We start from the raw sequence: 24,778 nt of genomic DNA, 5'->3' as shown, positions 1-24,778 counted from the left end.
CTCCCTTCCCAAGTGTGACATTACTTTTCTCTATAAAACGCACTTTAGCACATATTCAAATTTTTCTGCCTCCCCTTTGGTGGTAGTCCTTTCCAATAGACTACTAAAAACATCTGCATCACAATGCCAGACTCAGAAATGAGAAGGGACGTGGGATGCTCAATAAATATAAATATGGAGCCACCAAAAAAGAATGTAGACTGTTTTGGTCTGGATTTCTTACCACGTGATATGGGGAAAAGTCGGCCACTTCAAAGGCCCGAAAAGTATCTTACTAGTTTCTTCAATCTTCTTGTATATCCAAAAAACTCAGCAATTATTAACAACCAGAAATAAACTAAGAGGCTCACCAACAGTCACTTGGCACGGCCACCTTTTCCCTTCAGCCCCTAGGCTGTTGGTGGCCTGCTGCGGCCACTTCACAGGCGCTGCAGCAGCCCTGCCACTCCCGCATGGGCAGGAGCGTCCTCTGCCATCTCCACCCTAGGCAGCTCCCGGGAGGCAGTGGCAGGATCCGAGACTTCAGCAGGCCCCGCATTGCCCCCCCCATCTAAAGAGGCCAGGGGACCATGGGCCTCCCCGCCCTCCCCCTCGCAGCGCCGCGTTCCCGAGCCTGTCTCCACACCACAGGAAGTCTCCAAACACTGCGGCAGACAGGCGGAGGCAGGCCAGGGGAGAGGAGGGCGCTCCATGCTCCCAAACCCACACCCCACGGCCCCGGGACCCCGGGAGGGGCGCGCGGCACCCCCGCCCCCACCCGGCCCGGATCCGGGGACTCGGCCGCCGCCCCGCCCCGCAGAGTCAGCAGACCCCGGCCCCGGGCGCAGGCGGCGGCCGACTGACACTTGAGAGAGTGAGAGCGGAATCACATGACAGTCCGGGCCACACGCACTTTCTCCCACATGCACGGCCCACACCCCCCGCACACCGCCACGGACCCTCCGCGTCCCTCCTGCGACCGCAGCACGGGGCGGAGGCGCCGGCGGTTGCGGCCCAGGTGGGGGCGGCGGTGACGGTTGGGCGCAGGCCGGCGCGGCCCGGCGGGCAGTTGGGTGTTTACCTTGATGCACCGCGACGCTGCAGCCGTGCCCGTCGCAATAAACCAGCGGGTTCTCGGCCCAGCCTCTCTCGTCTGAGCAAACGCAACAGCCTCCAATCATCTCCTTCATACTATGGGAGACCTCGTCCTCCAGTGACACGGGCCGGTCGCTAGAGACCATCTAAGAGGGAGTTGGGGGGGACCATTAAAAAACACATGCAAGCCGATTAGTGCTTCCCCCCGCACAGCCCCCCGCGCCCGCCCCGGCGCCCGCAGCCCGGCCGCCCACCCCTCGCTCACTCGGGCTTTGCTGCTCAGTCACTCACGTTCCGCACAGGAGTCAGGAGCCATGTCCTTGCTGATTCCCCCCACCTCCCCTCCACCGCCTCCTCCGCCTCCTCCTCCTCGGCGTCTTCCCTCCCCACCTCCACCCGACCGCTAACGCGGACGCTCGGAGAGGGCACTCATAATCAAGTAGGCCTCCGCACAGGCGCACTGGGGGGGCTCCCGCTGGGCCACGGGCAGAGAGGGAGGGGAAGGGGGCTGCGCTTCCTTCTCCGAGCGTCACTCGGCGTGCGCGCCCGCCCTGCGGCCGGCGTGAGGGAGGAGGCCCGGGCGAGACGAGCCCTGCGTGCGCGCCGCCGCGGCCGGCCGGCGCCTCCAGCCTATCTCCGGGGCCCCGTCCCTCCCCCGCGCTGCTCGCCGCAGCCGCGGTGTGCTGGGGGTGGGCGCGAGGGGAACCTGCGGCGCGCGGAGGCTGAAATGAGCCGACGCGAGGGCGCGGGGGCGCGCACGCGGGGGTGGGGACGTTGGGGCCGCCCTCTGCAGCGCCGGTGGCTGGGGCCGCGTGTGTGCGTCGGGAAGAGGCCTGGGAGGCGGCCCGGGAGGCGGACGCCCAGGGCGAGGAAGGGGTTTTCTCAGTCTCCCAAAGAGACTCCCCGGGGGCATCATCTCCCTGCCCTGGGAACCTACCTGCCGGCCTTTTCCTCCAGGACTAGCCCTTGGGTAACGAGGGTGGGGCGAGTGTGCCAGCTCCCATGAAGGGTGTAATGAAGCATGGCTCCCTGCAGTTGGCCGCGCTAACTTAACAGTGCTGCCGCAGCCTCTCCGCCCATTAAATTCACGTCCTGGACTCTTCCCAAAGTTCATCCGCTGGAAGTGCTACCAAATCTGACGCCCATTTACGCACTACATGGGCCCCAGTGACAAACGAAACTACATCACAGGCTGAAGGTCAAAAGCCCGGGTTAGGGCTGCACTCCGAGAGGGAACACCAAGGCTCCCCTCAGCTCGCTGTGCAAGACAAATGGTTGTTTATCAGGAATTAGCAATATAATGTGATGATCTGGAAACTGCAGTTGTACTGCACCAAAAGGAAGAAGGAACTCTATCCCTCCTAGTCAGTTGCTAAAAGATAACACCATCAGACAGTGGCGTCTAGTTTTGATGGAGGATTCCTCTGATCCGGTCTTTTCTCCAACTTTATACTTGGAAATGTGAGGTCATTTAAAAGTGGCAGAAAGATGAGAGCTCCCACGTCACAAACAAATAGAAAATGGATTAGGCCTATCTGCATAGATTAATTAGCTGGATACTAAGCAGTTTTAAACTGTAAAATCTTCCATTGTCGCCCCATTATGCATCCATATAAGCCCAATATTGATGTTTAAGCAAAAAATGTCTAATTAGAAAAGTTTAACATGAAATCAGAATTATGTATAGATTGTTTAAATGACAAGCCCAGTTAAAAGGCGAATTCATGGCTTTTGATACCTTGCAGGTACAAAATGGTTGTTTACCAGGAATTCCCAGTATAAATGTGCTAATCTGGAAGATGCACTTTCACAATGCTAAAGCATAGAGAATCCCAGTTCTCCTAGTCGGCCACCAAAAGATAATATAATGGTTTGGGCTTTAAAAGGTTTCTAAATGTTCTTCTGATAAAGAGGGGAAGAAAAGGTAGCATAGCTGTTTTTCCATTTCAAATTAATTGCTAGAAATCTGTTTAAGACTGATAATATGTATACAGCACAATCAAAGCTTATATAGCAAATAAATTCCGATGTTTTAAAAGCTGAGATATACAAAGTAATGGCAATTAAAATGTACACTAAAACACAATGAGAATTCACAGTACATTTAGAAAAGGTGACTACAAGACTACATAATGCAAATTCTTTTTTGGGATGTGACAACAATACATTTCTGGACATATAATAATTATATTTTTAAACTATCTTAATTTATAAAACTAAAACGTCCTTTAAACAAAACTATACTGTTTTGTGTATCTTAGTTATATATTTTATCTTCAGTCTTATACAAAAGATACCAGTTCAATATCCAAGTCCTCTTCCGACTCTTATTATAGAGCAATTTTGAGTTAAAAATCAATGTAAAACTTCCCCTCCCAAACACTGCAACCAAGCATTAATGCACTAAATTATTTAAAAATACATTTGTTTTATTTTTAATGCATTGGAGCTTAGTTCTTGTGAAAGAATTAATTGACATGTAAAGAAGGATAGGCACCTTACCCTATTCTTTAACACTTAAATGTAAGTAAACACTTGCTATTTCCTAAACAAAACAAAAACAATTCATCATTTGTAAGAGGATTCAGAAATTTTTAAAAACAGGGAAAATATACTATTTCATAATAGGCCTGTATATAAATAATAATATTTAAAACAAATTTTGTTAAAGATGTATACATAAGTGTTCACAAATTATAATTCAATTATATAAAATTGATTTTAAGATATATTGATGAAAATCATAAGAGAAAACATTAGTGTAAATAACTCATTTTCATTTTAACTCATGAACCAGATATCAAACTTTTTCTTATATATCTGAAGTATAATATTTAGTATATTTCTATAAAATGTTAAGTGAAAAGGAAGAAAAGCAGACAGTATGAAATGGTAAAACAGTTCAAAAATGAAGTTAATGATTTATTCATTCATTCAGTATTTATTGAATATTTACTGTGTACTGGGAGCTCTTTTGGATATAGGGAATATGGCAATGAGAAGGTTGTATTTGTCCTGAGACTTATATATATATATATATAGTGTCACATATGCAATAATTGGCTGAATATGCTAATTTTCCTACCTCAGAATGGATAAAACTTATAATTACATTGGCAGAATTGTTAAAGTTCAAGTATGCTTTTAAAAATACATAGTAATATAAAAATAAATTACCATAGGATTTATAAAATAACTTTGTGAAAAAGAACAATTTCATTCATAAAATTATGTTACCCTAAAATCTGATTTCATATTCTCAAAATATCTTTCACAGAAGTATATGTAGTACCTCTAGGATAAAACAAAACCCTGTTTTCTCTAAATATTGCTTCATATAACAGCAGCCAACTCAGTACTAGCTCATCTGTTTCTCCAAACTAATCATCTGAGGTAAACCACAAAAATCTCAAGTAAAATATTTTATGATGTAACCTTTAACCCTACTATAATGGGAAGATGTATTTTTGCTCTATGGGTAATATATCTTCCAATAATTTTCTTTATTCTTTAATGTAGGCACCAAATTTCTGTATTTGCTTTTCCATAATTATTTACATAAGTAGATACTATGAAAGCAATATTTAAAACCATATTCAGTTCAGAGGTTAGTACTATTCATATTTATCTCCTTTTTAAATTAAAGTTTTATTTGCCTTCTGTTTGTGCATATCATATTTAATCTGTTATACCCATTGTCAAGGTATATATACTTCTACAATGGGGTATAGAAACTGAAGTCTATTTCTACAAGAGGTTTATTTGTGTAATGCTGGGACTAGGTACATTTTCCTGAACTCAAATTCTTGACTTCCATAGTGTATAAAATTCTATATTGGCTCTGCAACTAAGTTTTTTAAACAAAAAGCAATTAGAATTCCTGCATCTGCTAAACCTCACTGGAGTCTATAATCTTGTTTCTAAATAAATTAGTTGGAAAACTCAAAACGACACTCTCTTATGATCTGTGCAGACTTTCAGATATATCCTCTTTTACATAAAGGAATCTCTGTTTTTTGTTTTGCTCGCTTGGTACCCAAGAGTTTTTACCTTTTACGTTAAAAGTTTATTATGAGCCATATACTTATGCTACTATGATTAAAATACTGAAGTATTTCTGAAACTAGCTTTGCTATTTATGTCACCATAAATCAATATTGTATCTTTATACATGCAAAACCACCATGGCACCTATATCATGGAGTACTATTTGAAATTTCATATGAAAGTATTCTTTGCAATAATGTTTTGAATTGAAATTGTTTATGGCTTTTTCAATAATCTATTTAATTAAACTTGTTAATCTTACTAGGTGATTATTTTTTACTCACTATCACACCTAGCAAGTGTCTTACACGTAGTAGGTCCACAGTAAATCTGTGTTTAGTGTCCTAAATTGGTGTTTAAAAGCTAATTACTCTCTGAGCTTTATTCTTCAAAGTAAAGCAAGATTGTATTTTGTATATACAATTGAACTAAAATTTCTAAGTAATGATTAACAAAAATGTTCAGATGAATTGGTTTCTCTGAAGATTTTCAATAGTTGAAATTTTTATCAGTTTTTATTTACCAGGTAGTTTAGAATTGACTATTCTAAATAGCCCTCAAATGTGTACCATCTTTGCATGTAATAGTCATCATTTTTTACAAAACAGGCTCCAACTTAGAATCAATCATAATTAATATTGTTGTTAGATACACTTGATTTTTTTTAAGCTTGGTAGGTAATTCTGAAATTGAAATCGTGTGTAATCTAAATAAAAAATCTTAAGATTCAAGGTTTAATATTTAAAATGTTTGGTTTGGTTAATGGTGTTTGGCTTCAGAGGTATTTCTTTTCTATAAAACTGATAATGATTGGCTGTATTTACATTTTTTGAGTAAAACACCATGTAATTATCAATGAAAAAATACTATCTAAAAGATGCCTTTAGGTATTCTAGGTGTTACATAAACCTCTTAACGATTCAGAGTTGAACTATTTTTTCCATGATACAGCAATACTGAAAGGTGTTATACTTTGACTTTTCAGAGTATCATCAATACAGTGTAAGAGTGGTATTGTAAGGTCCATGTTCTCATTTTTTATTGATACTGAAGATCTGCATCTCTGTTATAATTAAAGTGTGATTAAAGAGACATATTTAGGTGTCTGTTTATAGGCTACAATAAGATTATCTAAGTGAAAAGATTCTGAACGTGGAAAAGAGGAAAATCAATTTTGAAATGGAAGAGAACCTTGAAAGAAATGCAACATATCTTAGACTGAGAAAAAAATATACTGAATTTATAAATACTATTTGGACCAAAGAACATCACTTTTTAAGATTTAAATGTTTTCCTCTCCAAAAGGGGCCACTGCTTACCAAATCCAGAAACAAGCCCAAGAATATGTTAATTAGTGCATTGTGTCCCAGAAAGAATGAGGCTGACAAATTCATTTTTTATTCCTTCGATTAATAAACTGTTTGTCTAGTACATCTTAGATTTTTAAAATCTATAATCTGCATATTTACCTCTTGAAACTGTAAAGTAACAGTGCCAAGGACCAACATGACCCCATAGGGTGACTCTTATGAAGCTTAAAATTCCTGGCGAATTTAAACACACAAGCCTCGGATCACTTTTTGTCAGCCTTATTTTACTGTGGCGCTTGAGAGCCAGAAGGTAGGTAATTTTTATATGGTGGCACTTTACCCCAATTAAAAAAGCAATGGCGTTGGTGCAAGCAGAAGTGGAAAATATAATGGTATAAAATTAAAGAAAGGTATCACAAAGACTGACCAAGAATGCTACTTGTCCCTCTCCATCCCCACCCCCATTCATGCCCTTTTTCCTCCATTTGTTGTTTTTCTCACAAGAATATCATGACTTCTAAGAATATTTTTACTTTAAATGAAACAAAAAATGTCTGAAACAGTGAATGATGTAAAACGATTGACCTACTATCAACTACATAACATATAAACATGAAGCTATTCTAAATATTCAAAGACATAAATAAAAAATGTAAATTGAGGGGAACTGTGGTAGGATGAGTGTGAAACGAATGAATAGACTGAAAATACTTGATTTTCAACACCGATTTTTTTTTCTGTTCAAACCTTTTCATAGTTACACCTCAAATGATTTCTTAAATAAAAATTTCTCCCTATACCTCGAAATAACTGAATGACTTCCATGAGGAAATGCAAGTTTAGAAAGAAGACCCGCAAAATGAAAGTGTTAAAATGCAAGCAACTTTTATAGCATTTCAAATGCAAAAACAAAACCGACACTGCCTTTAACTGACTCTTAAGGAGTCTTTTCAAAGATGCTATTTACGAGCATCATCTGTTAACTTCTTTCTTGTAATTCAAAACTCTGTCAAATGATGTTTTCATGATGACGTGTAAATATTCCATTAAAGATCAATTCTAATTGGTTTTTTAAAATCCACCTTGGGAAACAGTGCTTTATAACAGAGACTAGTAATGAGTATTTTAAAGGAATTTCCGCAAAGTCCATCATAAACCTAAGTCGAAATTACTCTCTTGCCCTAGTAAGGTTTGGACCACAGGATTGAAATGATTTCTTCTTGGGCTTTCACGCACGATGACTCTGGTCTTGTCGACAAGACTCCCAAGCACTTGTTGGAAATCTTCATTTTTTAAAAAAACAAACTGTGACGTTGGCCAGAAAGAATTCTTCCACATGCCTCACAAAGAAAAACAGAGTTTATTAAGTGGGTTACAGTTATTTGTTTCTAAAACGTGGTTTAAAAGCAAATTAAACGTTTTTCCCTTTTGAAATTCCGTATTTTGAAAACGCATTTCACGTTAAGAAAGGAAGCCCGTTTTTGTCAGGGGTAGCTCAGCCTTTCCTTTTAAAACTTCACTTCTTGTGTACAAAGAAGAGCTGAGTAATCAATAATAAGGATAGCGAAACGTGCTTTTCCGAACTCCTTTGAACCCTGACTTTTTCTTAAGTGGATATTTCAAATATTAAATAATCTGCTTGTAACTTTCCGGATACTGAATAAAAACTGCCCACGCCTGTCTCTTATCTAATACTATGTAAACACATCTATGTTGCTTTCCCTTTTTTCCCTAACGTGTGCGTGGCAGGCTCGCCCGGCTTCCTTCAATTTCGCCGCACGTTGTAAAAGCTCCTTCTTCCGAGGTCTTCAGCTCGGAACCCTCGCTGACTGAGTCTGACAATAAAACTTGCTGCGCCGGCCCGACCCGGCCTGGCTGGAGCTCAGGAGTCCGAGGAAGCGCGGACCCGAGTCGGGTTGGCCCGCGGGACCCCTCCCTCGGTCCCGACGCGCTAGGCTAACGACGGCGCGAGGGCAGAACAATGGGGGCTGCCGGGCGGGCGCGAGAGGCCGAGTCCCGCTTCCTCCGCCGCGCCAGCCGCGCGCCGGGTCCCCGCCCCCCGACTCCTGCCCGCGGATTCGCGCTCGTCCGGGCCGCTGCGCCTTCCTCCCGCGGCCTGGCCCGGCGCTCGCCCCGCCGCCCGCACGCTTTCTTCCCCGCCCGGACATGGCCAGCCCTCCTTCCCCCTGACTCCAATCCACGGCGCTTCCTCCTACAACTCCAGCTTCTTCCCTGCAGCCGCCGCCTTCGCGCCCTTTTCTGAATGTATTTTTACAATTTCCTCTTCATTTTCAAAAGTGCCTGAGAAGTCTCGCTTCCATCTTAATGTTGATTTGCTATTTCCCTGCGGAAAAGATTTCCTCAGGAAACCCCAAATCTAGAAGGAAATACAGCAAACCCCAGAACACTTTTAACCCTTAAGACATCTTGTATTTAAAAAAAAAATAATAACGCATGTATATCTTAAAACCGGCCCAAGGACCATCCCTCTTTATTTCCTCCTGCAAATCTATTATTTTAAACTCTCAATCTAGTGCCTTCGGACCAGAGGGCAGAGAATGCGCCCGGCAGCACGCAGCAAATCAGAGGTTTTATCTTACGCCTCCTGGGACAGGGAAAAAAGTGGAACGTGGCCGAGGGAGCTTCCAGGGCAGAAAAGCGACACAATTCGCTGGGGACGCCGCCGAGCCAAGCCAGGCGGGGGAGGCGCAGCGGGGGCGCCGAGGGCTCTCGGGCTCGCGGCCCGGGCGCCTCAGCGAGGAGGGGAGGCGGTTTTAAGTCGTGGGGGCTGGGAGGGCGGCGGGTCGGGCGTGACGAGACTTTCGGAGGCAGGATGGGGCGGCGGTGGAGTTGCCCGGGCTTTCTCATCCACCCCCCCGGACACACACCCCAAGAAAAAAAAGGAAAGTTGGAGGGAGGCGGAGAGGAGGGCAGCCATCCCCATTTCCTCCCTGCGACGCCGCGGAAGGGCTGGGGCCGCGTGGGGCAGAGAGAGGGCGCGGGACGAGGCGGGCCAATCGCAGTCAACAGGTCCAGGCCTCGGCGGGGCAGCGGGGCCGGACAGCCGGGAAGCCTGCGCCCCCTCCCCTCCTCCCCTCGGCTCCCCGTCCCGCCCCTCCCTCGCTAGCCTGGCGCAGCAGGGGAGGCCGGGCTCGGCCCTCCCCACCCCGCCCGGGCCTCGCAGCGGCCGCCTCCGCCGGGGCGGTGGAGGTGGGGGTGGGGCGGGGGTTCCCCGCCGGAGAATCCTCCCCCGGGGTTGGCGGCGGGGGCGGGGCGGGCATCCCGAATCGAGAATGGAGGATTAGGAAGGACTCGAGCTCGGCACGAGCGCGGCCCGCGCGAGGGATCCTGGGTAAAAAGTGGCCGCGCGGCACCGGGAGAGCAAGACGAGGAGCCGGGGTCAGAGGTCAGGGCCCTGGAGCCCCTTGTGCAGAGCCCCCCACGTGAACGCAGCGAGCAAGAGAAACCTTTTTGTTTTCGACCGCACCAGCATGCCCCCCTATTGACCGAGCTGCTTTTCCCGGGCTGCTGGAGAGAGGAGCTCCATCGCGGATCTCCTAACCCCACCCCCACCTTTCCACCGCCAACACACTTCCCAACTCAACCCTTCCTCTCAACTCATCCCAGCCCCCGTCCCAGGCTTGCAATAACTCAGTAAATTTGCTTTAACAACAAGTGGGGGTGGTTGCATTTACTCCTCCCTCTCCTCCCTCCTCCCCCTCCTCTTGCTGCGGCTCTTGACACTACTACAAACCAGGACTATAAACATAAACATGTGTCACTGTAACAGGGCAGGTAATATACTGATTTTGAGGTGGGGTGGGGTGGAGTGGGGCTTGGTCGCCGCTTGGAGGGCAGTAAAAAATCGCGTTTCACGTGCTCGACTGCTTTGGGGGCTCCCCCACACATCGATCCATTTATATAATGCCGAAGGCACTCGGTCACTTACACAGCCACGCAGACCTACAAAGCCACACTTGCGGATAACCAGCGTACCCCAAAGCAAATGCATTTCAATACGAATCCCTCTCCTTTCCCAGCTAGTGATGCCATTTCTTCTGTTAGCAAACAGTTACGTGGATACTTGAATCCCTTTTCCTTTTTAAAAATTCTTTTCCAGATACCCATGAGATCATTCTTCGACCTAAATAGTGCATGTCTTCCCATAGTCACTATCTACACATTTTGTGCGCAGAAATCCCTTCGAACAGCAAGAAAGACTATTTAAACGACTGAGTTCGAAGTCTGGTGTGCAAAGGGTATTCCTTGGGTTTTGCCTCCGTGCCTTGAGCAACTTCTGCTGCAAGTTGCTGAGACTGGTGCGGTGGAGATCCGCCACAGCAAGCCTTTATTATTATTATTATTATTATTTAGTCTGTATTTACCGTGCCTGTCAACTTTTTTCTCATTCTTAGTTCAACAAGCCTAGTAACCACTACCTAAGGTAGAATAAAGCGAATCCTTTCCCAAGCTTTTTGGCTTGAAACGGAGGGAGATACAGAAAATGTTCAGATGGGGAAGTGGTTCCCTTTGTTCTTTCATTGTTTCTCTACGAACTGGTGGATACAAGGACAAACACTTACCTTCTCTTCTTTTTGGTCCGAAAACCAGACGTTCCCATCAGCCTTAAAATACACAATCCACCTTGAAAGTAACTACGGGTGTCGGGAGAGTTTGTATTCCATTCTTTTTCGCTCTCTGCCCTCTTTTAGCGTAGGATTAAGTTGCCGAGCACGTTGCTGCAAGCTGTAGCCCCCCCCCCGCCCGCCGCCTTAGTGAATCGGTCACGTTTAGGACCCTCTAAGTCCATCCTAATTCTGCCAGTAGAATTGAGGGTATTGGAGCTGTAAACTTTCAAAAGGAAAGGGGCCTGCAACTCTCCAGAAAACCTACAAATACCCCGGAATTTTTTTACCATTGTGTTTTTGCACCACATCACCAAATAATATTTTCCAAGAAATTATAGATATGTCTTTGAGAAAATCATTATTTTAAAGTTTATACTTAGCAATGCAGGGCTTAGAAAGATGGAGTAAAATGCAGGTTTGTATCGGCATTTAACGGAATGAGTGCGTTTTCCATAACGTTTGTCGTGCCATGTGTTTTTTTAAAACACAAACAAAACGCTACCACAACTGAGAAAGGAGTAGAAGTTTGAATTAAAATGCTGTGGGACTACTTTAAAAGAGATGTTTACTTGAAATTTATTAGTGTAAAAATTGGCCTCAGAAGTGAAAAGTAAGCTTTCCAAAGTTGAAAGACTTAATTTTCACCCTATGATTCCATAATAAAAAAGCAAATTTTCTGGTTAATATGTGATACTGTCAGTGTTGAATGTCCAGCCTGTTGGGCATTAGTGCCCAAACCTTGCTCAGATCTGATTATGATGTGATTTGCTGATGTCATGAATATGAAATGATACTTGTGCATCCATAAATTTGAACTTTTTCTTTTCTTTTCTGTTTTTTTTTTTTTTTTTTTTTTTTTTTTATCTCCCTCTTTTTTGTAGGTTCCCAGTAGCTGGAGCAGTGGAAGACAGTGATTGGCTCCAGTGCTCCTAGAAGGATTTGGGCTGAAGCCAGGGGAACAGAACCAGAAGAGGATTCCCTTTCCAGAGACCATCAGGCTCCTCGTGTCTTGTCTCTCTTCTCTGCCCTCGTGGGTGCTCAGGATTTCAGTGTGGCTGAGCAGTCCATAGGTAGGCCTCAACACCTGGTGTCACCACTTCAGTCTCTACATGTTTGACCCTTTTGTAAAATAAACAAAAATTTGGGCAACCCTAATAAATTGTGGTTCTGGATATTTGTGTATTATTTAATATCTGAAGGTCAAACTCTACTTTCTCTGATTTTTTTTCTTCTGCATTCAGGATCAATTGTGAAAGGCCGTTGTCTCTCATAGGAAAATACTGCAACAAAACAAGATAATTGGGGGAAAGGCGGTTGCAGTAGGAAAAGTGGCTTTTCTTTGATAGCATTTAATTGGAATTAAAAGATTCTTGAGCTGTAAACATTCTTTATTTATTCAGCACACATAAGCAGGCATTGTTTTATCACCATCATAATTATGGTGTCCTTTAAACTGGCTGATAGCAGGAAAGATAAGGGAATGTGCCTGCAGATTCAGATCAAGTCTCACTCCTTTCTTTCTTTTCCTCCCTGCCCCCTTCCCCCCCACCTCCACCATTCCTTCCTTGGTCACTAGGGTCCCCCACAGCCCTTTAGATGAGAAGAGCAAGAAGATTGTGGCCTAACCGTTTCTTACATCATGAAAGTGATTTGTACCTCACTCTAATTTGATGCAATCCATAACCTCCCTGTCTCCTATGTTTATAACTGCTTTTTAGCTTGCAATATATGTTATCTGGAGGTGCCTATTGCTCACCTGTGTAAAATCTCATCCACTAGGGTTTGTTGCTTTACCTTTGTCTAATTTAGAAAGCACACTCTTAGGGCTTTTTCAGAACAAAGCCTCACAAAAACCCCTTTACCTCCAAGGATTTGCAAATTTATAAAGGCTGCATTGAATTCAAGATGGGTCAGGGGGCAAAAAAAGGGTAGAAGGTCACTGCATTTTGTTTATGGGTCAGTAGACAACATGGCATATACCCTGTGTCCCAAACTTCTGTTAAAGACAGGGGTTTTCAATGCCTAAGAACAGAGGGATGGGCCCTTTTGGAGACTTACCCTGATTTGTTTAAATGAACCAAAAAAAAAAAATTAAGAGAAATATACTGAGTTATCATTTGTTTCTCAATTTAGCCATTTCTCCTCCTCCATTCCCATTTTCCCATCCCAAAAATCAGAGAAGATGTGATATTAGATAAATTTAGCTAAAGAACTGTTGAGACTTTATTCTTATATCCTCAACTAATTCTTTCATATGAGACTTTATTATTATTTTAGACTTTATCTTGTGAGTATTATAGTTACTTTTAATTAACAGCACAAGGGGCTTCTTTTATTCTTTTAACCAGCATACTTACATTGTTGAGGCCTTTGTGATGTTCCCTACTCTTTTCTGTCTGAATTCACTTTGAACAAAATGTGCCCAGCAATCACTAAAACAAATGTATATGGTGAAGAGTTGGGGCGGGAGGGGGGGAGTGATCCTCATTTAAATTATGTATGTATGGGTGAAAGCTTGGAAGGAAAAGGATTATTTTAATGCTCTTCAATACTTTAATTATATGACAGTTGTAGTGTAGAAATGCAAAAGTACTCTTAGGTTTTCCTTCAGGTTTTCAAAAGAACTTTCCCCATTAGTAAACTACTCCTGCAAATTGCTATTGCATTTCCCAGCTAACCATTTAAAAGACTGTAAATGCCGTGTGCATTACTTCGCTCCAGAGGAAAGAGGTCAGACTGAATTGCAATGGTATTTAAACATAAAATACAGTGAAAATAAATCAAAATAGAGCATCTGAAGGTAAATCTAGCACATTCATATAGGATAAGTAAAGACAAATATGTTCATATTTTCATGGCCCTTCACTTTAAAAACTGAAAGTGCTGATTTTTTACAATAAATGCAGAAGTAAGTGGACATTAGGAATATATTTCAATCTGTATTGGCTACAGAGGATTTTCCTTTTGCAAGCAGCTTTGTTTTCAAAGCTAAAGCACTTTTTACAATAGTGTGTAGATTAGGCATTCCTCACTGAGTAAATAATCACATTTAATTAACAAACTCAATGCACATCCTACATGTGCCTAAATTCACAATAATTCCCTGGACCCACAGAGAAGGATAAATACATAAATGTTAATTTGGACATATCTATCTACATGTGTACATGCATTTGAGAAACATAGAAGTTGATGTATCTTTTCTTAAAAAAGAATTTGAATACGGCCCATCATCTGAATTGGGTTCATCTTTGATTGTAGAGGCAGCTGACATGGTCAACAAATTTATCAAAGAAACCCCCTGGCTTCTGAAGAATAGTACTTTATACATCTGGATCTGCACATCAGGCAAAGTAAGTAAATTATTGCATAACTTTAAGCATAATTGATAACAGACACCTTTAATTTTTCATCCCCATTCTTTTGGCCAGCTATCGCATTAATAATCTAAGCCATAAATGTTGGTAGCTATTGATCGAAATCCCCGGTGTGCATGCAAATCCATCTTAAAGTCCCCTGCCTTTCATGTGTGAGCGCTCAGGGGCCTCTGCTAGATCTTTTTATCGGGATCGACCCCCAATGTGCCTGGAGAAGACCCCGGATATGCAACGTGTGCTGATGGCCACAAGAAAGCTGTCTGTCACATTGTGTGTGTGTGTGTGTGTGTATGCACACACATACTCACTCAACCAAGAGTGCTGGATCCTAACACACACATACACACAAGGATGGGGAAGTTAAAGGAACAAAAGAATGTATTAGACTAGAAGAAAGATGTGTAATAGGAGTATTAAAAATGTGTAAGTGTAAAGGTGTTTGAGTGCACATATAGAGATACTTGCACAGAGTCTATATAGACACATTTCTCAAATCCCCTAGCCTTTATGTTTCTCTATTTGACCTAACAGATTATGCCCTTAGTTTAAAAAACATATACTTAATATGCTACTAGTTTTCAAAAACAACCGAAATTGCCAATATTTTAAAGGTGGAAAGAGAAGAAGAGAGAGGAAAAGAAGGTAGTTTTGAAATGGCCACTAAATCATGTTGCTATGTGTAGGAGGAAGAGAAAGTGGGGGAGGGGGAGAGAGAGAGACGGAGAGAGAGAAAATCTAAACGGGAAAGGAGAGCAACTAAAACTACCTGGCCAAAAAAAAAAAAAAAAAAAAAAAAAAAAAGGATGCTCTAGCCAACCTTTTGTACCGTCTTCTCAAAGGCTTTCTGAGTTTACTATTTCTTGGCTGACTCTGGTCTAAATCTTAAAGCTGGGGGAGGGGAATGGGCGGGGGTGGGGGTAGGGGTGGGAGGGAGAGGGCTGGCAGTACTATATAAGTGCATCAGAAGGAATTTTAAAACGACATTATTGTCGCTGGCAATAGAAAGACTCTGGTCATTTTACTTTTAAAAACAAACAACAGCATCTGCTTTTCCTGGAAACTTCGCTTATTGCTTAAACCTTGTGCATTTTGTCTCCGGTGAAAGTGAAAGAGAAAAACGCGATGTAATAGATCCAGATGCAAAAGAAAGCCAACTCGGTGGATGGTATTAGCTGTGACGAGGCATTGTTCATTGCTGCCTCTCGGTTACGTTTAAAGCCTGAAATATCACGAGATCCATTCAATGATCCTACTCTCATTCAAGGGACAAAAATGTAATTTGCTGTAGCTCTGATTTCTTGGATGGAAATGCTAGCCTTTGATTTCAAAGGCAAGAACTAGACATCGCGGTTTGTACACACATTGATTAAGTTGAAGAGCGGCGATTACATCTGTGCTGAGTGCAACAGTAGTTCAGGGGCTGACTTTTCAAATCCCAACCTCCTGAGTTACAGACTCTCTTAAATAGACTTCCTTAATTTCCGGATGCACTTCTTGAAATTCCCAATTCTCTTCAAAATTCCTAGGAAATTACAAAGGAGATGAGGGTGGGGGTGGGGAATCATGGGCGAGATTTCATCTTGTCAAGCAAACTACCTTTTTGTATGTCTGATTCATCTGTTTTTATCTTTCTGTTTTCTTTTTTGAGCCATACCTGCTCCTGCCAGCCAGACCAGAGCAGGGAAAGCTGGAACTTTTGATTGTGAAGAAATAAATTATTGTATAATTTTTTTCTTGCAGCCTCAGAAATATCTGTTTATTCTTTTAATCACGCGGATGTGTCTATTTTTGGAGGAACAAGGAAATACATAAATGCCTGGATTGCATTTATGTTGTAGTTGCAAACACCGAACAGTTAAGAAGATTTTGCCGAATTTTGCAAAGCAGCCAAGGAGCCGCCTTGGGATCGTGGTAATGCGACTGGGAGGACCCTTTTTCTCATTTGGCAATATTTTGGATATCCTTGAAAACGACACCAAAATATGTCTTAATTTGACTAAGAAGAGGTTAAATCACATTGATATTCATCCAAAGTGATTTTGTTAAAGCAGATGCTTGGCTTTGATGGAAAAACTGGGAGTTGTGGAAGATTCACCTAAACTACTAACCCAAAGCATCACAAACCACTGAAACAGTCTGCATCGTACATCAGCACTTTCTTTTCATCGTTATTACGTAAAACCTCTGGAAGCACCTTGGGCGTTTGACATTTTCTTTTCTTTGCTGCAGAAGGAAGCAATCTGCTCCCTGGAATTCTGACCTGTGGTGAACAGGACCCTGGTAAAGCCTTTGCTGGAGACTCTTGCACGATTCTGCCTCCAATCCAGCACTGTTAATTGTGGAAAAGTGTACACATTTCTGGCTTATCTATGCTTTGTTATGGGTCTGACGTGAAACTACCTCCTCCCCACCCCACCCCCCAGCAGAGAACCGAAATCCAGTTGAATTGTTACAGTGTTTCGGAGCTGGAACCTTGAACTGCTTCCTTGGTCAAATAACTTTGTTTCTGGTTGTAAAAAGGCATTTCAGGGGGGAAAAAAAGGAAAATCGAGAGAAATTCCAAACGTAAGTCCATACTGGGGTGGTTCACGGGGCGGGTTTAACTTTGGAGCTCCCAGCCGGTCTCCTTCCCCACTCCTGTAAGGGAAATACCAGGCTATTCTGCACATTTTCGCTTAAGCTCCATTTTCCAAAAGGAAAAGGGGGTGGGGTATATCTCTTTCGGCTTGATAATGTTTTTTAAATGCTTTTCTTTGAAATGATAATAGCTGTATCGGTAAAATGCAAATAAAGGAAAAAATAGGCAGTATTTCTTTAAAGGCGAATATACGGTGCCTTTTTTTTTTTTTTTTTTTTTCTTCCTTAGCCATACACACACTGCTTCTGATGAAGTCTGTGAGTCAGGCTGTTTCTGAGCTCCGATAGTTTAATGGAAAGATTTATATACCGACTGTATTATTTACTTTGGGAGGGGAGGTGGCAGTATAAGGGTATGCTAATTAGTGGGAGATTTTGGGGGGAAGGGGTGGAATATCAATTTTTATTGCATCACCTGTCAGGAGTGTCCAATCAGCGCTGGCTTTAGGGGAATTAATTGATGAAGGTGTCTCCGGACGAGCTCACTTCACTCTGTCATTTTATTTGTAGCTAAAGCAGCGGCGGGAATAGCAGCTGCATTTCTTTTCTCTTTCTCCCTTCACATTCCATTATCATAGTGCTCCAGTGGAGAAGGAAGGAACAGAGGGGCCCAGGTACTGATCTGCATCGGGACTTAGACCAACACACTGGCAGATCAAAAACCGGATGTTTTTTTCCCTCTTTTTTAAAAAAACGAAAACAAAACAAAACAAAACAAAAGCAAGAATCAAGTCAGTGTAATTTCATGGGGTTTTTTCCCCCTCCCAACAATTTCGCCTAGAGTTTGGCACTTCCTTCATCGAGAATAACAGTCTTTGTTATTTTATTAGCAGGATGCCTTGAGACACACGCAGCATCTGGCGGAGGATTAACATACATACATGTGTATGTACGCGTCACGTATATATTTACTGCAAATGGTGGGGATCATTTAGTGCCCGAGATGGGAGACCTGAAGTCAGGTTTTGAAGAGGTGGATGGCGTGAGGCTCGGCTACCTCATCATTAAAGGGAAGCAAATGTTTGCCCTCTCCCAAGTCTTCACGGATCTGCTGAAAAACATCCCGAGGACGACCGTGCACAAGCGCATGGATCATCTGAAAGTGAAGAAGCACCACTGCGATCTGGAAGAGTTGCGGAAACTCAAAGCAATCAACAGCATCGCGTTCCACGCGGCCAAATGCACGCTCATCTCCCGGGAAGACGTGGAAGCCCTCTACACCTCCTGCAAAACCGAGCGCGTCCTCAAGACCAAGCGCAGGCGGGTCGGCCCGGCCCTGGCCACAAAGGCGCCGCCGCCGCCAGAGCGCGCCGCCGCCGCCGCCGCCAGCCCCCGCCCGGGTTTTTGGAAGGACAAGCACCAACTTTGGCGGGGCCTGAGCGGAGCCGCGCGGCCCCTGCCAATCAGCGCGCAGTCCCCGCGCCCGGGCGCCGCCGCAGCGCGCCCCGCCGCCCATCTACCTCAGATTTTTAGCAAATACTCCAGCTCGCAATACCCGGATATCGTGCGCTCGCCGTGCAAACCCCCTCTAAACTATGAAACTGCCCCGCTCCAGGGAAACTACGTCGCCTTCCCCTCGGACCCGGCTTATTTTCGGAGCCTGCTGTGCAGCAAGCACCCGGCTGCTGCCGCCGCCGCCGCCGCCGCCGCCGCTGCCGCCGCCGCCGCCGCCGCCGCCGCCTACTACCAGGCATCGGCGGCCGGGCCCCAGCCCAAGGCGGCGGCGGGCGCTGGAGGCCCGGGGAACCTGAGCTACCGCTGCAAGCGCAAGCGCGGCGGCGCCAAGGAATGCCTGCTCTCGCCCCACGCCGGCGCGCGGCGCCTGCTGCTACTGCCCAGGTCCTACAAAGCCAAGGCGGCGGCGGCGGCGGCGGCGGCGGCGGCGGCAGCGGCGGCGGCCGCCGGGGCCACTTGCCTGGAGAGGTTTCATCTGGTCAACGGCTTCTGCCCCCCTCCGCACCACCACCACCACCACCACCATCATCACCACCACCACCACCACCGGGCCCAGCCGCCGCAGCAGAGTCACCACCCCCCTCACCACCATCGGCCGCAGCCCCATCTGGGCAGCTTTCCCGAGAGTTGTAGTAGCGACTCCGAGTCCAGCTCCTACTCGGACCACGCGGCCAACGACTCGGATTTTGGCTCCAGTTTGTCCAGCTCCAGTAACTCTGTGTCCTCGGAAGAAGAGGAGGAGGAGGGAGAGGAGGAGGAGGAGGAAGAGGAGGAGGAGGAGGGGGGCAGCGGGGCCTCGGATTCCAGTGAAGTCAGCTCGGAGGAGGAGGACTCGTCCACGGAGTCGGACTCCAGCTCCGGCTCCAGCCAAGTGTCAGTGCAGAGCATCCGATTCAGGCGCACCAGCTTCTGCAAGCCTCCCAGCGTGCAGGCGCAGGCCAACTTCTTGTACCATCTGGCCTCCGCCGCCGCTGCAACCAAACCCGCTGCTTTCGAGGATGCCGGCAGACTTCCCGACCTCAAGAGCAGTGTCAAAGCGGAGTCGCCGGAGGAGTGGAATCTGCAGAGCTGGGCCCCCAAAGCCTCTCCGGTGTACTGCCCGGCCAGCTTGGGGAGTTGTTTCGCAGAGATAAGGAACGATAGGGTATCTGAGATTACATTCCCACACTCTGAAATTTCCAGTACTGTAAAGAGAACTGACCTGACAATTAACTGCCTGGCAGAGGGGGCCTCTTCACCTAGCCCAAAGACAAACAATGCATTTCCACAACAAAGAATACTCCGAGAGGCTAGGAAATGTCTACCAGCAACTCCTACTACACACTGTGCAGATAACAACACAATAGCTGCTAGGTTCTTAAATGATGATTCTTCAGGAGCAGAAGCAAATTCAGAAAAAGATTCCAAAATCTCTCATTGTCCTGAATTTGCTACGGATTTGCCCTCTTCGCAAACTGATCCTGAAGTGAGCGCTGCAGCAGCAGCAACTAAAGCCGAGAATCTCTGCACTGACACAGGCGACAAGACATTGCCGTTTCTGCACAATATTAAAATCAAAGTAGAAGACAGTAGTGCTAATGAAGAATATGAACCTCACCTTTTTACAAATAAGCTAAAGTGCGAGTGCAATGATACAAAGGGTGAGTTTTACAGTGTGACTGAGAGTAAAGAGGAGGACGCCTTGTTAGCCACAGCCAAGGAAGGTTTTGCATGCCCTGAAAAAGAAACTCCTTCCTTAAATCCACTGGCTCAGAGTCAGGGCCTTTCATGCACTTTAGGTTCTCCAAAACCTGAGGATGGGGAATATAAATTTGGTGCCAGGGTGAGAAAAAATTACCGGACACTAGTACTGGGAAAGCGACCTGTCCTTCAGACACCTCCAGTCAAACCAAATTTGAAATCAGCTAGAAGCCCTCGTCCTACAGGTAAAACTGAGACACATGAAGGAACACTGGATGATTTTACAGTTATAAACAGACGCAAAAAGGTAGCCAGCAATGTAGCATCAGCAGTGAAAAGGCCATTTAATTTCATGGCAAATTTTCCTTGTCCACCATCACTCATTATTGGGAGAGATGGGGATTTGTGGCCGGCGTATTCCTTAAACACCACTAAGGATTCTCAAACTCCTCACAAGGCCCATCCTATATGGAAATGGCAGCTGGGCGGTTCTGCAATACCTCTTCCACCTAGTCACAAATTCAGGAAATTTAATTCATAAAAATATTTTGGAAGATATTTTCTTGAACCATATTACCTTCCTTTTGTTGTAAACTGCACAGGATGGTTTGTACAAGTCCATTAATGTGTTACACCCCCTTTGGAGTCCTGGTTTATCGCATTTTGAAGACAGAAATCGGATTACTTTTTTTCCATTGCGGGTTTTTTTTTTCTGGAGTAGGGTGGGGGCGGGGTGGGAGAAGGGTTGGTTTACATTCCACAGACTACTTCAGGCTAAAGACTCAAGCAAAACTCAGTTATTACGGTAGAGCTGGAACACTTTACTGTTTCAATGCTAATAATGCACCCGGTACCTCAATTCAACTGCTACAAATAAATGTCAAAAGGTTGAATAATAAATACTACAATGAGCCATTAAGTTTATGCACTAGATTTCAGAGCTGAAAGTGTAACTGTTAATGCAGTGAAAGTTTGTTAGGTTACATGGTTACACAGTGAGGTGAGGTGAGGTAGCAAGAAGTTTCTGTGAACCCAAAATGTTATTTTCTGGAGCTCTTGTTTGTGGGATATCTTTTACTTTTGACTCCCCTCATTCCCTCTCCAAGAGTAGTTGCACTTAACTTTTTTTTTTTTTTTTTTTTTTTTTTTGAGTGGAAAGATTGGGGTGTGAGTCCTGATTAAATGCTGGTAAACGCTGCCTCATACATACTGAGTAAAATAAATATGGAATTGTATTTTTTTTTTGTAAAGGGTGTGATTTTACTTTTTTAAAGGCACTCCTTGCAATTGAAAAAGTCCTTTTTGTGTTCTCACCCAAAGGTTTTAAATAAGGTGACTCTTACTGTTGTCCTGCTTATCTTGTGGTCTGAACGTGACTCTTCACACTCCCAAAACAATTGAAATATTTCTTTTTCTTTTTTGAGACGGAGTTTCACCCTTGTTGCCCAGGCTGGAGTGCAATGGCGAAATCTCGGCTTACTGTAACCTCCACCTCCTGCGTTCAAACAATTTCTCCTGCCTCAGCCTCTCGAGTAGCTGGTATTACAGGCGTGCGCCACCATGACCAGCTAATTTTTGTATTTTTAGTAGAGACGGGGTTTTGCCATGTTAACTAGGCTGGTCTCAAACTCCTGACCTCAGGTGATCCCCGCCCCCACATCCCGCCCCTGCCTCAGCCTCCCAAAGTTCTGGGATTACAGGTGTGAGCCACCATGCCCGGCCTGAAATATTTCTCTTAATAGCAGGGTATGTTATGGTCAAACTCTTGATAGTGACAAAGCAGTAAATACAACCAAGAAAAAGAAAATGAGGGGTCAGAGTTGCAATACCCTAAATGAAAAATAAGTTTTTTCAGGGCTTTTTGGTACCAGAACTCAGGCACTTGGATTTTATTACCTTATACTTTTTCTGCATCTCTCTAAAACTTCTGTTTTCAGACCATCCTGTGTATAGAGCAGGAGAGTTTCTACTGCAAGTGACAATCAGAGGTGACTATCTAAATTTGCACTTAAAATCAAAGTAGTTCAACATGCAAATGCTAGGGTCTAGCCCTTGGTAAGGGCCATGCTGGTGTACTGTGTTGTGATGATGGAAGCAGTAAATCAAAATTATGGAAATTTGCACTGTTGAAAAGCATGCTTTAGCTTTATTTTCAATTAAAAACACTGTTTAAAATTCCTGGTTCCATACATTTCTACTTATTCCAGATTGAAGAACAGTTAACAGGATTGAATGGTTTTGTTGACATTTTCACTTGTAATGTTTTTGCCTGAAAGAAATGCATTTATTGGGTGTAGTGTTTTGTTGTAATACTATGTGATGAGGTCAGTCAGGTTCTGTGCAAAACACTGGTGGATTTCTTTCTAAGTAACAACAAAACTTTATAAACTTGCTACAGATCAAGTAGGAAAAACTTCAGGCTTAAGAAAGTGAAGCAGAGATCAGTGATTATTTTAATGAAAGTTGAATCTAATAATTTCTGGTCGACCTCCTTTAGCCTGACAAATTACATATCTCAGATCCTTGCTATCTTGAATCTAAGAAGTTGCATCTATAGATCATAAATCACAAAGCAAAACAAAACACCAACGAAATGTTTACTGTGTGAATTTAAGTCACTATTTCTCATGGAAATTCAATCTGTTGTTTTGGTTTTTCCTTAACCTTTTAGTTTCTATTCCCTTTGAAATTTTCCTTTTGTCTATAAATGTTTCAGATATATCTGGATGGTCTCAGCCCGTAATTGCTGAATGTGCTCTGTGGTTTTCCTCTTATTGTAAAGGACTGAGGCTGAGAATACCTGCATCCAAATACATTTGGATGGAGTAAACAGATACTTTCAATGGCCTTCCTTCCTTTCCTTCTTGAATGTTGCCATGCCAGATGTAGGTTCACTGGATTCTTTTTTATTGGAATGGTAGATGTGGTCAAAGTAAAAATTTGGGGGTATCCTTGAATTCTTGTTTGTATATAATTCCAAAGACCAGTGCATGTTATAGTTAATGCTCCAGAAAGCTGAACAATTGGCTTCATAGTCTGAGTTATTCCCTCTTTGGAGGCAATATAGAATTTAGCTGCAATAAGTTGTCCTAAAAAATCAATCTGTAAAAAGTGTGACACATTGGAAGTCTGTAATTTTTACTCTTTAATTACTTCTAAGTTAAGGAATTTCAAAATACGGTGACTACTATATGAAGACTAGTACTTCTCTTGTTGGCTAAGGACTCATTGTTTCTAAATTATAAAGTGAGAATATATATTTGAAGTCTACAGATCTTGGGTGTGGAGGGACTGTGAGATGGAATAAGCACAATTTAAAACAAATATACCCTATGGAATTTCTGACATAAAATATTGGCCTCCAGCTTTGACACTTAGTCTCTACCCCTCAGAGAATCAATAGTTTCAGTTTATAGGAGCTGGAGAATGAACAGCATGGAGGCCGAAGCATTCCAGAGTGATACCATCAAAAGGAGAGAAATTAAATAGTCAACACAAATTTCATCCCACCGTACTACTACAAGCCAGCCAACCACAGCAAAACCTGAGTTAGGGCTTCTGTAAGGAAAGTGTACCAAATAGTATGCAGTAACTTGCAAATACAAGGTATTCCTTCAATTCCTGCTACCCCCTTAGTTGTTCCCCATTCTGCTGTGGGAATTATTCTCAGTACTATTTATATTATTTTGGTTGTTTTATGATTAATGACAATATCTAGACTGTCCTGAGCTGCTATAAATGTCCCATTTGTTCAGAAAGTTAAGCCTTATTGAGAGAAAAACAAAAGTTACCTCCATTAATAGATTACATTTTTATATTTAGATGTTTTCAGGGCATAGAATTTAAAAAAAAAAAAAGCAAGCACTACATGGCTCCAGGGTGACTGATTCCTGTGTTTAAAGCCCAACATTTAGAGACATAAGGAAAAACGCAGGAAAAGCCTCTTTTTCTAACTTTTTGGGTTAACAAACTTATTTTTGGTCTCCTGTAAAAGTAATTTCCTGATAAGACTGTGAAATGAAAATTTAAGTATTTTTTTAAGAGGCGTGTGTACTGTCTTTCACAGTCAGGTTATCTGTCTTTATATAAAACGCAGCTTGTTCTTTTTCAACTATTTACTTTTTAAAAGTGGGTGTTCTTTTCTACTGGCTTACTTGATTACAGTGGAGTAATCTCAATAATGGTTGTTTATTTGAAAAATCAACAAGGAGCCACCACTAAACAACAATAACACAAACTACATGGGCTGGTGTTGGATTTTTATCTTTTATGTGTCTGGGTGACTTTCAATGGTCTAGAAATTCCTCAAAGTTCTAATCAACAAGAATTGGGAGTTTCTGCTGATATGAAAATGACAGTTTTGGTTGCATGCAGGAAGAGGTGTAGAAACTAATTCCTCAAAAGCATTTTTTTTTTTCTTTCAAGACAACAAAAAAAGCCTTTATGGTAAAGTTTTTTTTTTTTTTTAAATAAAGCATTAGCATCTACAAAATAAAGAAAATGTGGTGAGTTTTGCTTCACCTTGAAAATAACTTCCTGCTGGAAAGGATGTAAAAAGAAGGAGTTCCCA

At 43.5% G+C, this 24,778-nt stretch overlaps 2 protein-coding genes and 1 long non-coding RNA gene across 50 annotated transcripts in view; 2 read left to right on the top strand and 1 right to left on the bottom strand.

Annotated features, from left to right (window-relative positions):
- Positions 1-11,146, bottom strand: part of MLLT10 (MLLT10 histone lysine methyltransferase DOT1L cofactor) — a 245,921-nt gene extending 234,775 nt beyond the window's left edge. For 20 of the 48 annotated variants that reach the window (XR_013519574.1, XR_004745526.3, XR_013519576.1 and 17 more), the window contains exons 1-2: positions 2,012-2,097; positions 1,061-1,220 (exon numbers count right to left, since the gene is read on the bottom strand). Coding sequence is in view for 26 of the 48 variants with exons in the window: in XM_035306910.3 (XP_035162801.2) it covers positions 1,061-1,220 (160 nt within the window). In the remaining 22 variants the exon portion in view is untranslated. Of the gene's footprint in view, positions 1-1,060; positions 1,221-1,339; positions 1,619-2,011; positions 2,098-11,014 lie in introns of those variants that run through there. The other 28 variants (XR_013519575.1, XM_078329589.1, XM_078329597.1 and 25 more) reach the window with 5 other exon arrangements.
- Positions 11,147-11,993: 847 nt separating this feature from the next.
- Positions 11,994-16,310, top strand: LOC144576885 (uncharacterized). The gene is made up of 3 exons (XR_013519583.1): positions 11,994-12,129; positions 14,321-14,412; positions 16,177-16,310. It is a non-coding gene; the product is annotated as an uncharacterized LOC144576885 (long non-coding RNA).
- A 565-nt stretch (positions 16,311-16,875) lies between these two features.
- SKIDA1 (SKI/DACH domain containing 1) lies at positions 16,876-24,072 on the top strand. Its single transcript, XM_035306927.3, has 2 exons — positions 16,876-17,001; positions 17,904-24,072. Exon 2 carries the CDS (start codon positions 18,017-18,019, stop codon positions 20,747-20,749), a length of 2,733 nt encoding a protein of 910 aa, XP_035162818.2. The 5' UTR covers positions 16,876-17,001; positions 17,904-18,016; the 3' UTR covers positions 20,750-24,072.
- The last annotated feature ends 706 nt before the right edge of the window (positions 24,073-24,778 follow it).

The sequence above is a fragment of the Callithrix jacchus genome, chromosome 7 (assembly GCF_049354715.1).
Source record: "Callithrix jacchus isolate 240 chromosome 7, calJac240_pri, whole genome shotgun sequence".
Classification (NCBI taxonomy): Eukaryota; Metazoa; Chordata; class Mammalia; order Primates; family Cebidae; genus Callithrix; species Callithrix jacchus.
The sequence above is the reverse complement of the archived record's forward strand: the minus strand, read 5'-3'. Positions and strand labels throughout refer to the sequence as shown.

What these genes read in the sequence shown, in the direction of transcription:
- SKIDA1 (XM_035306927.3), top strand. Translation starts at nt 18,017, where the DNA reads ATGGGAGACCTGAAGTCAGGTTTTGAAGAGGTGGATGGCGTGAGGCTC.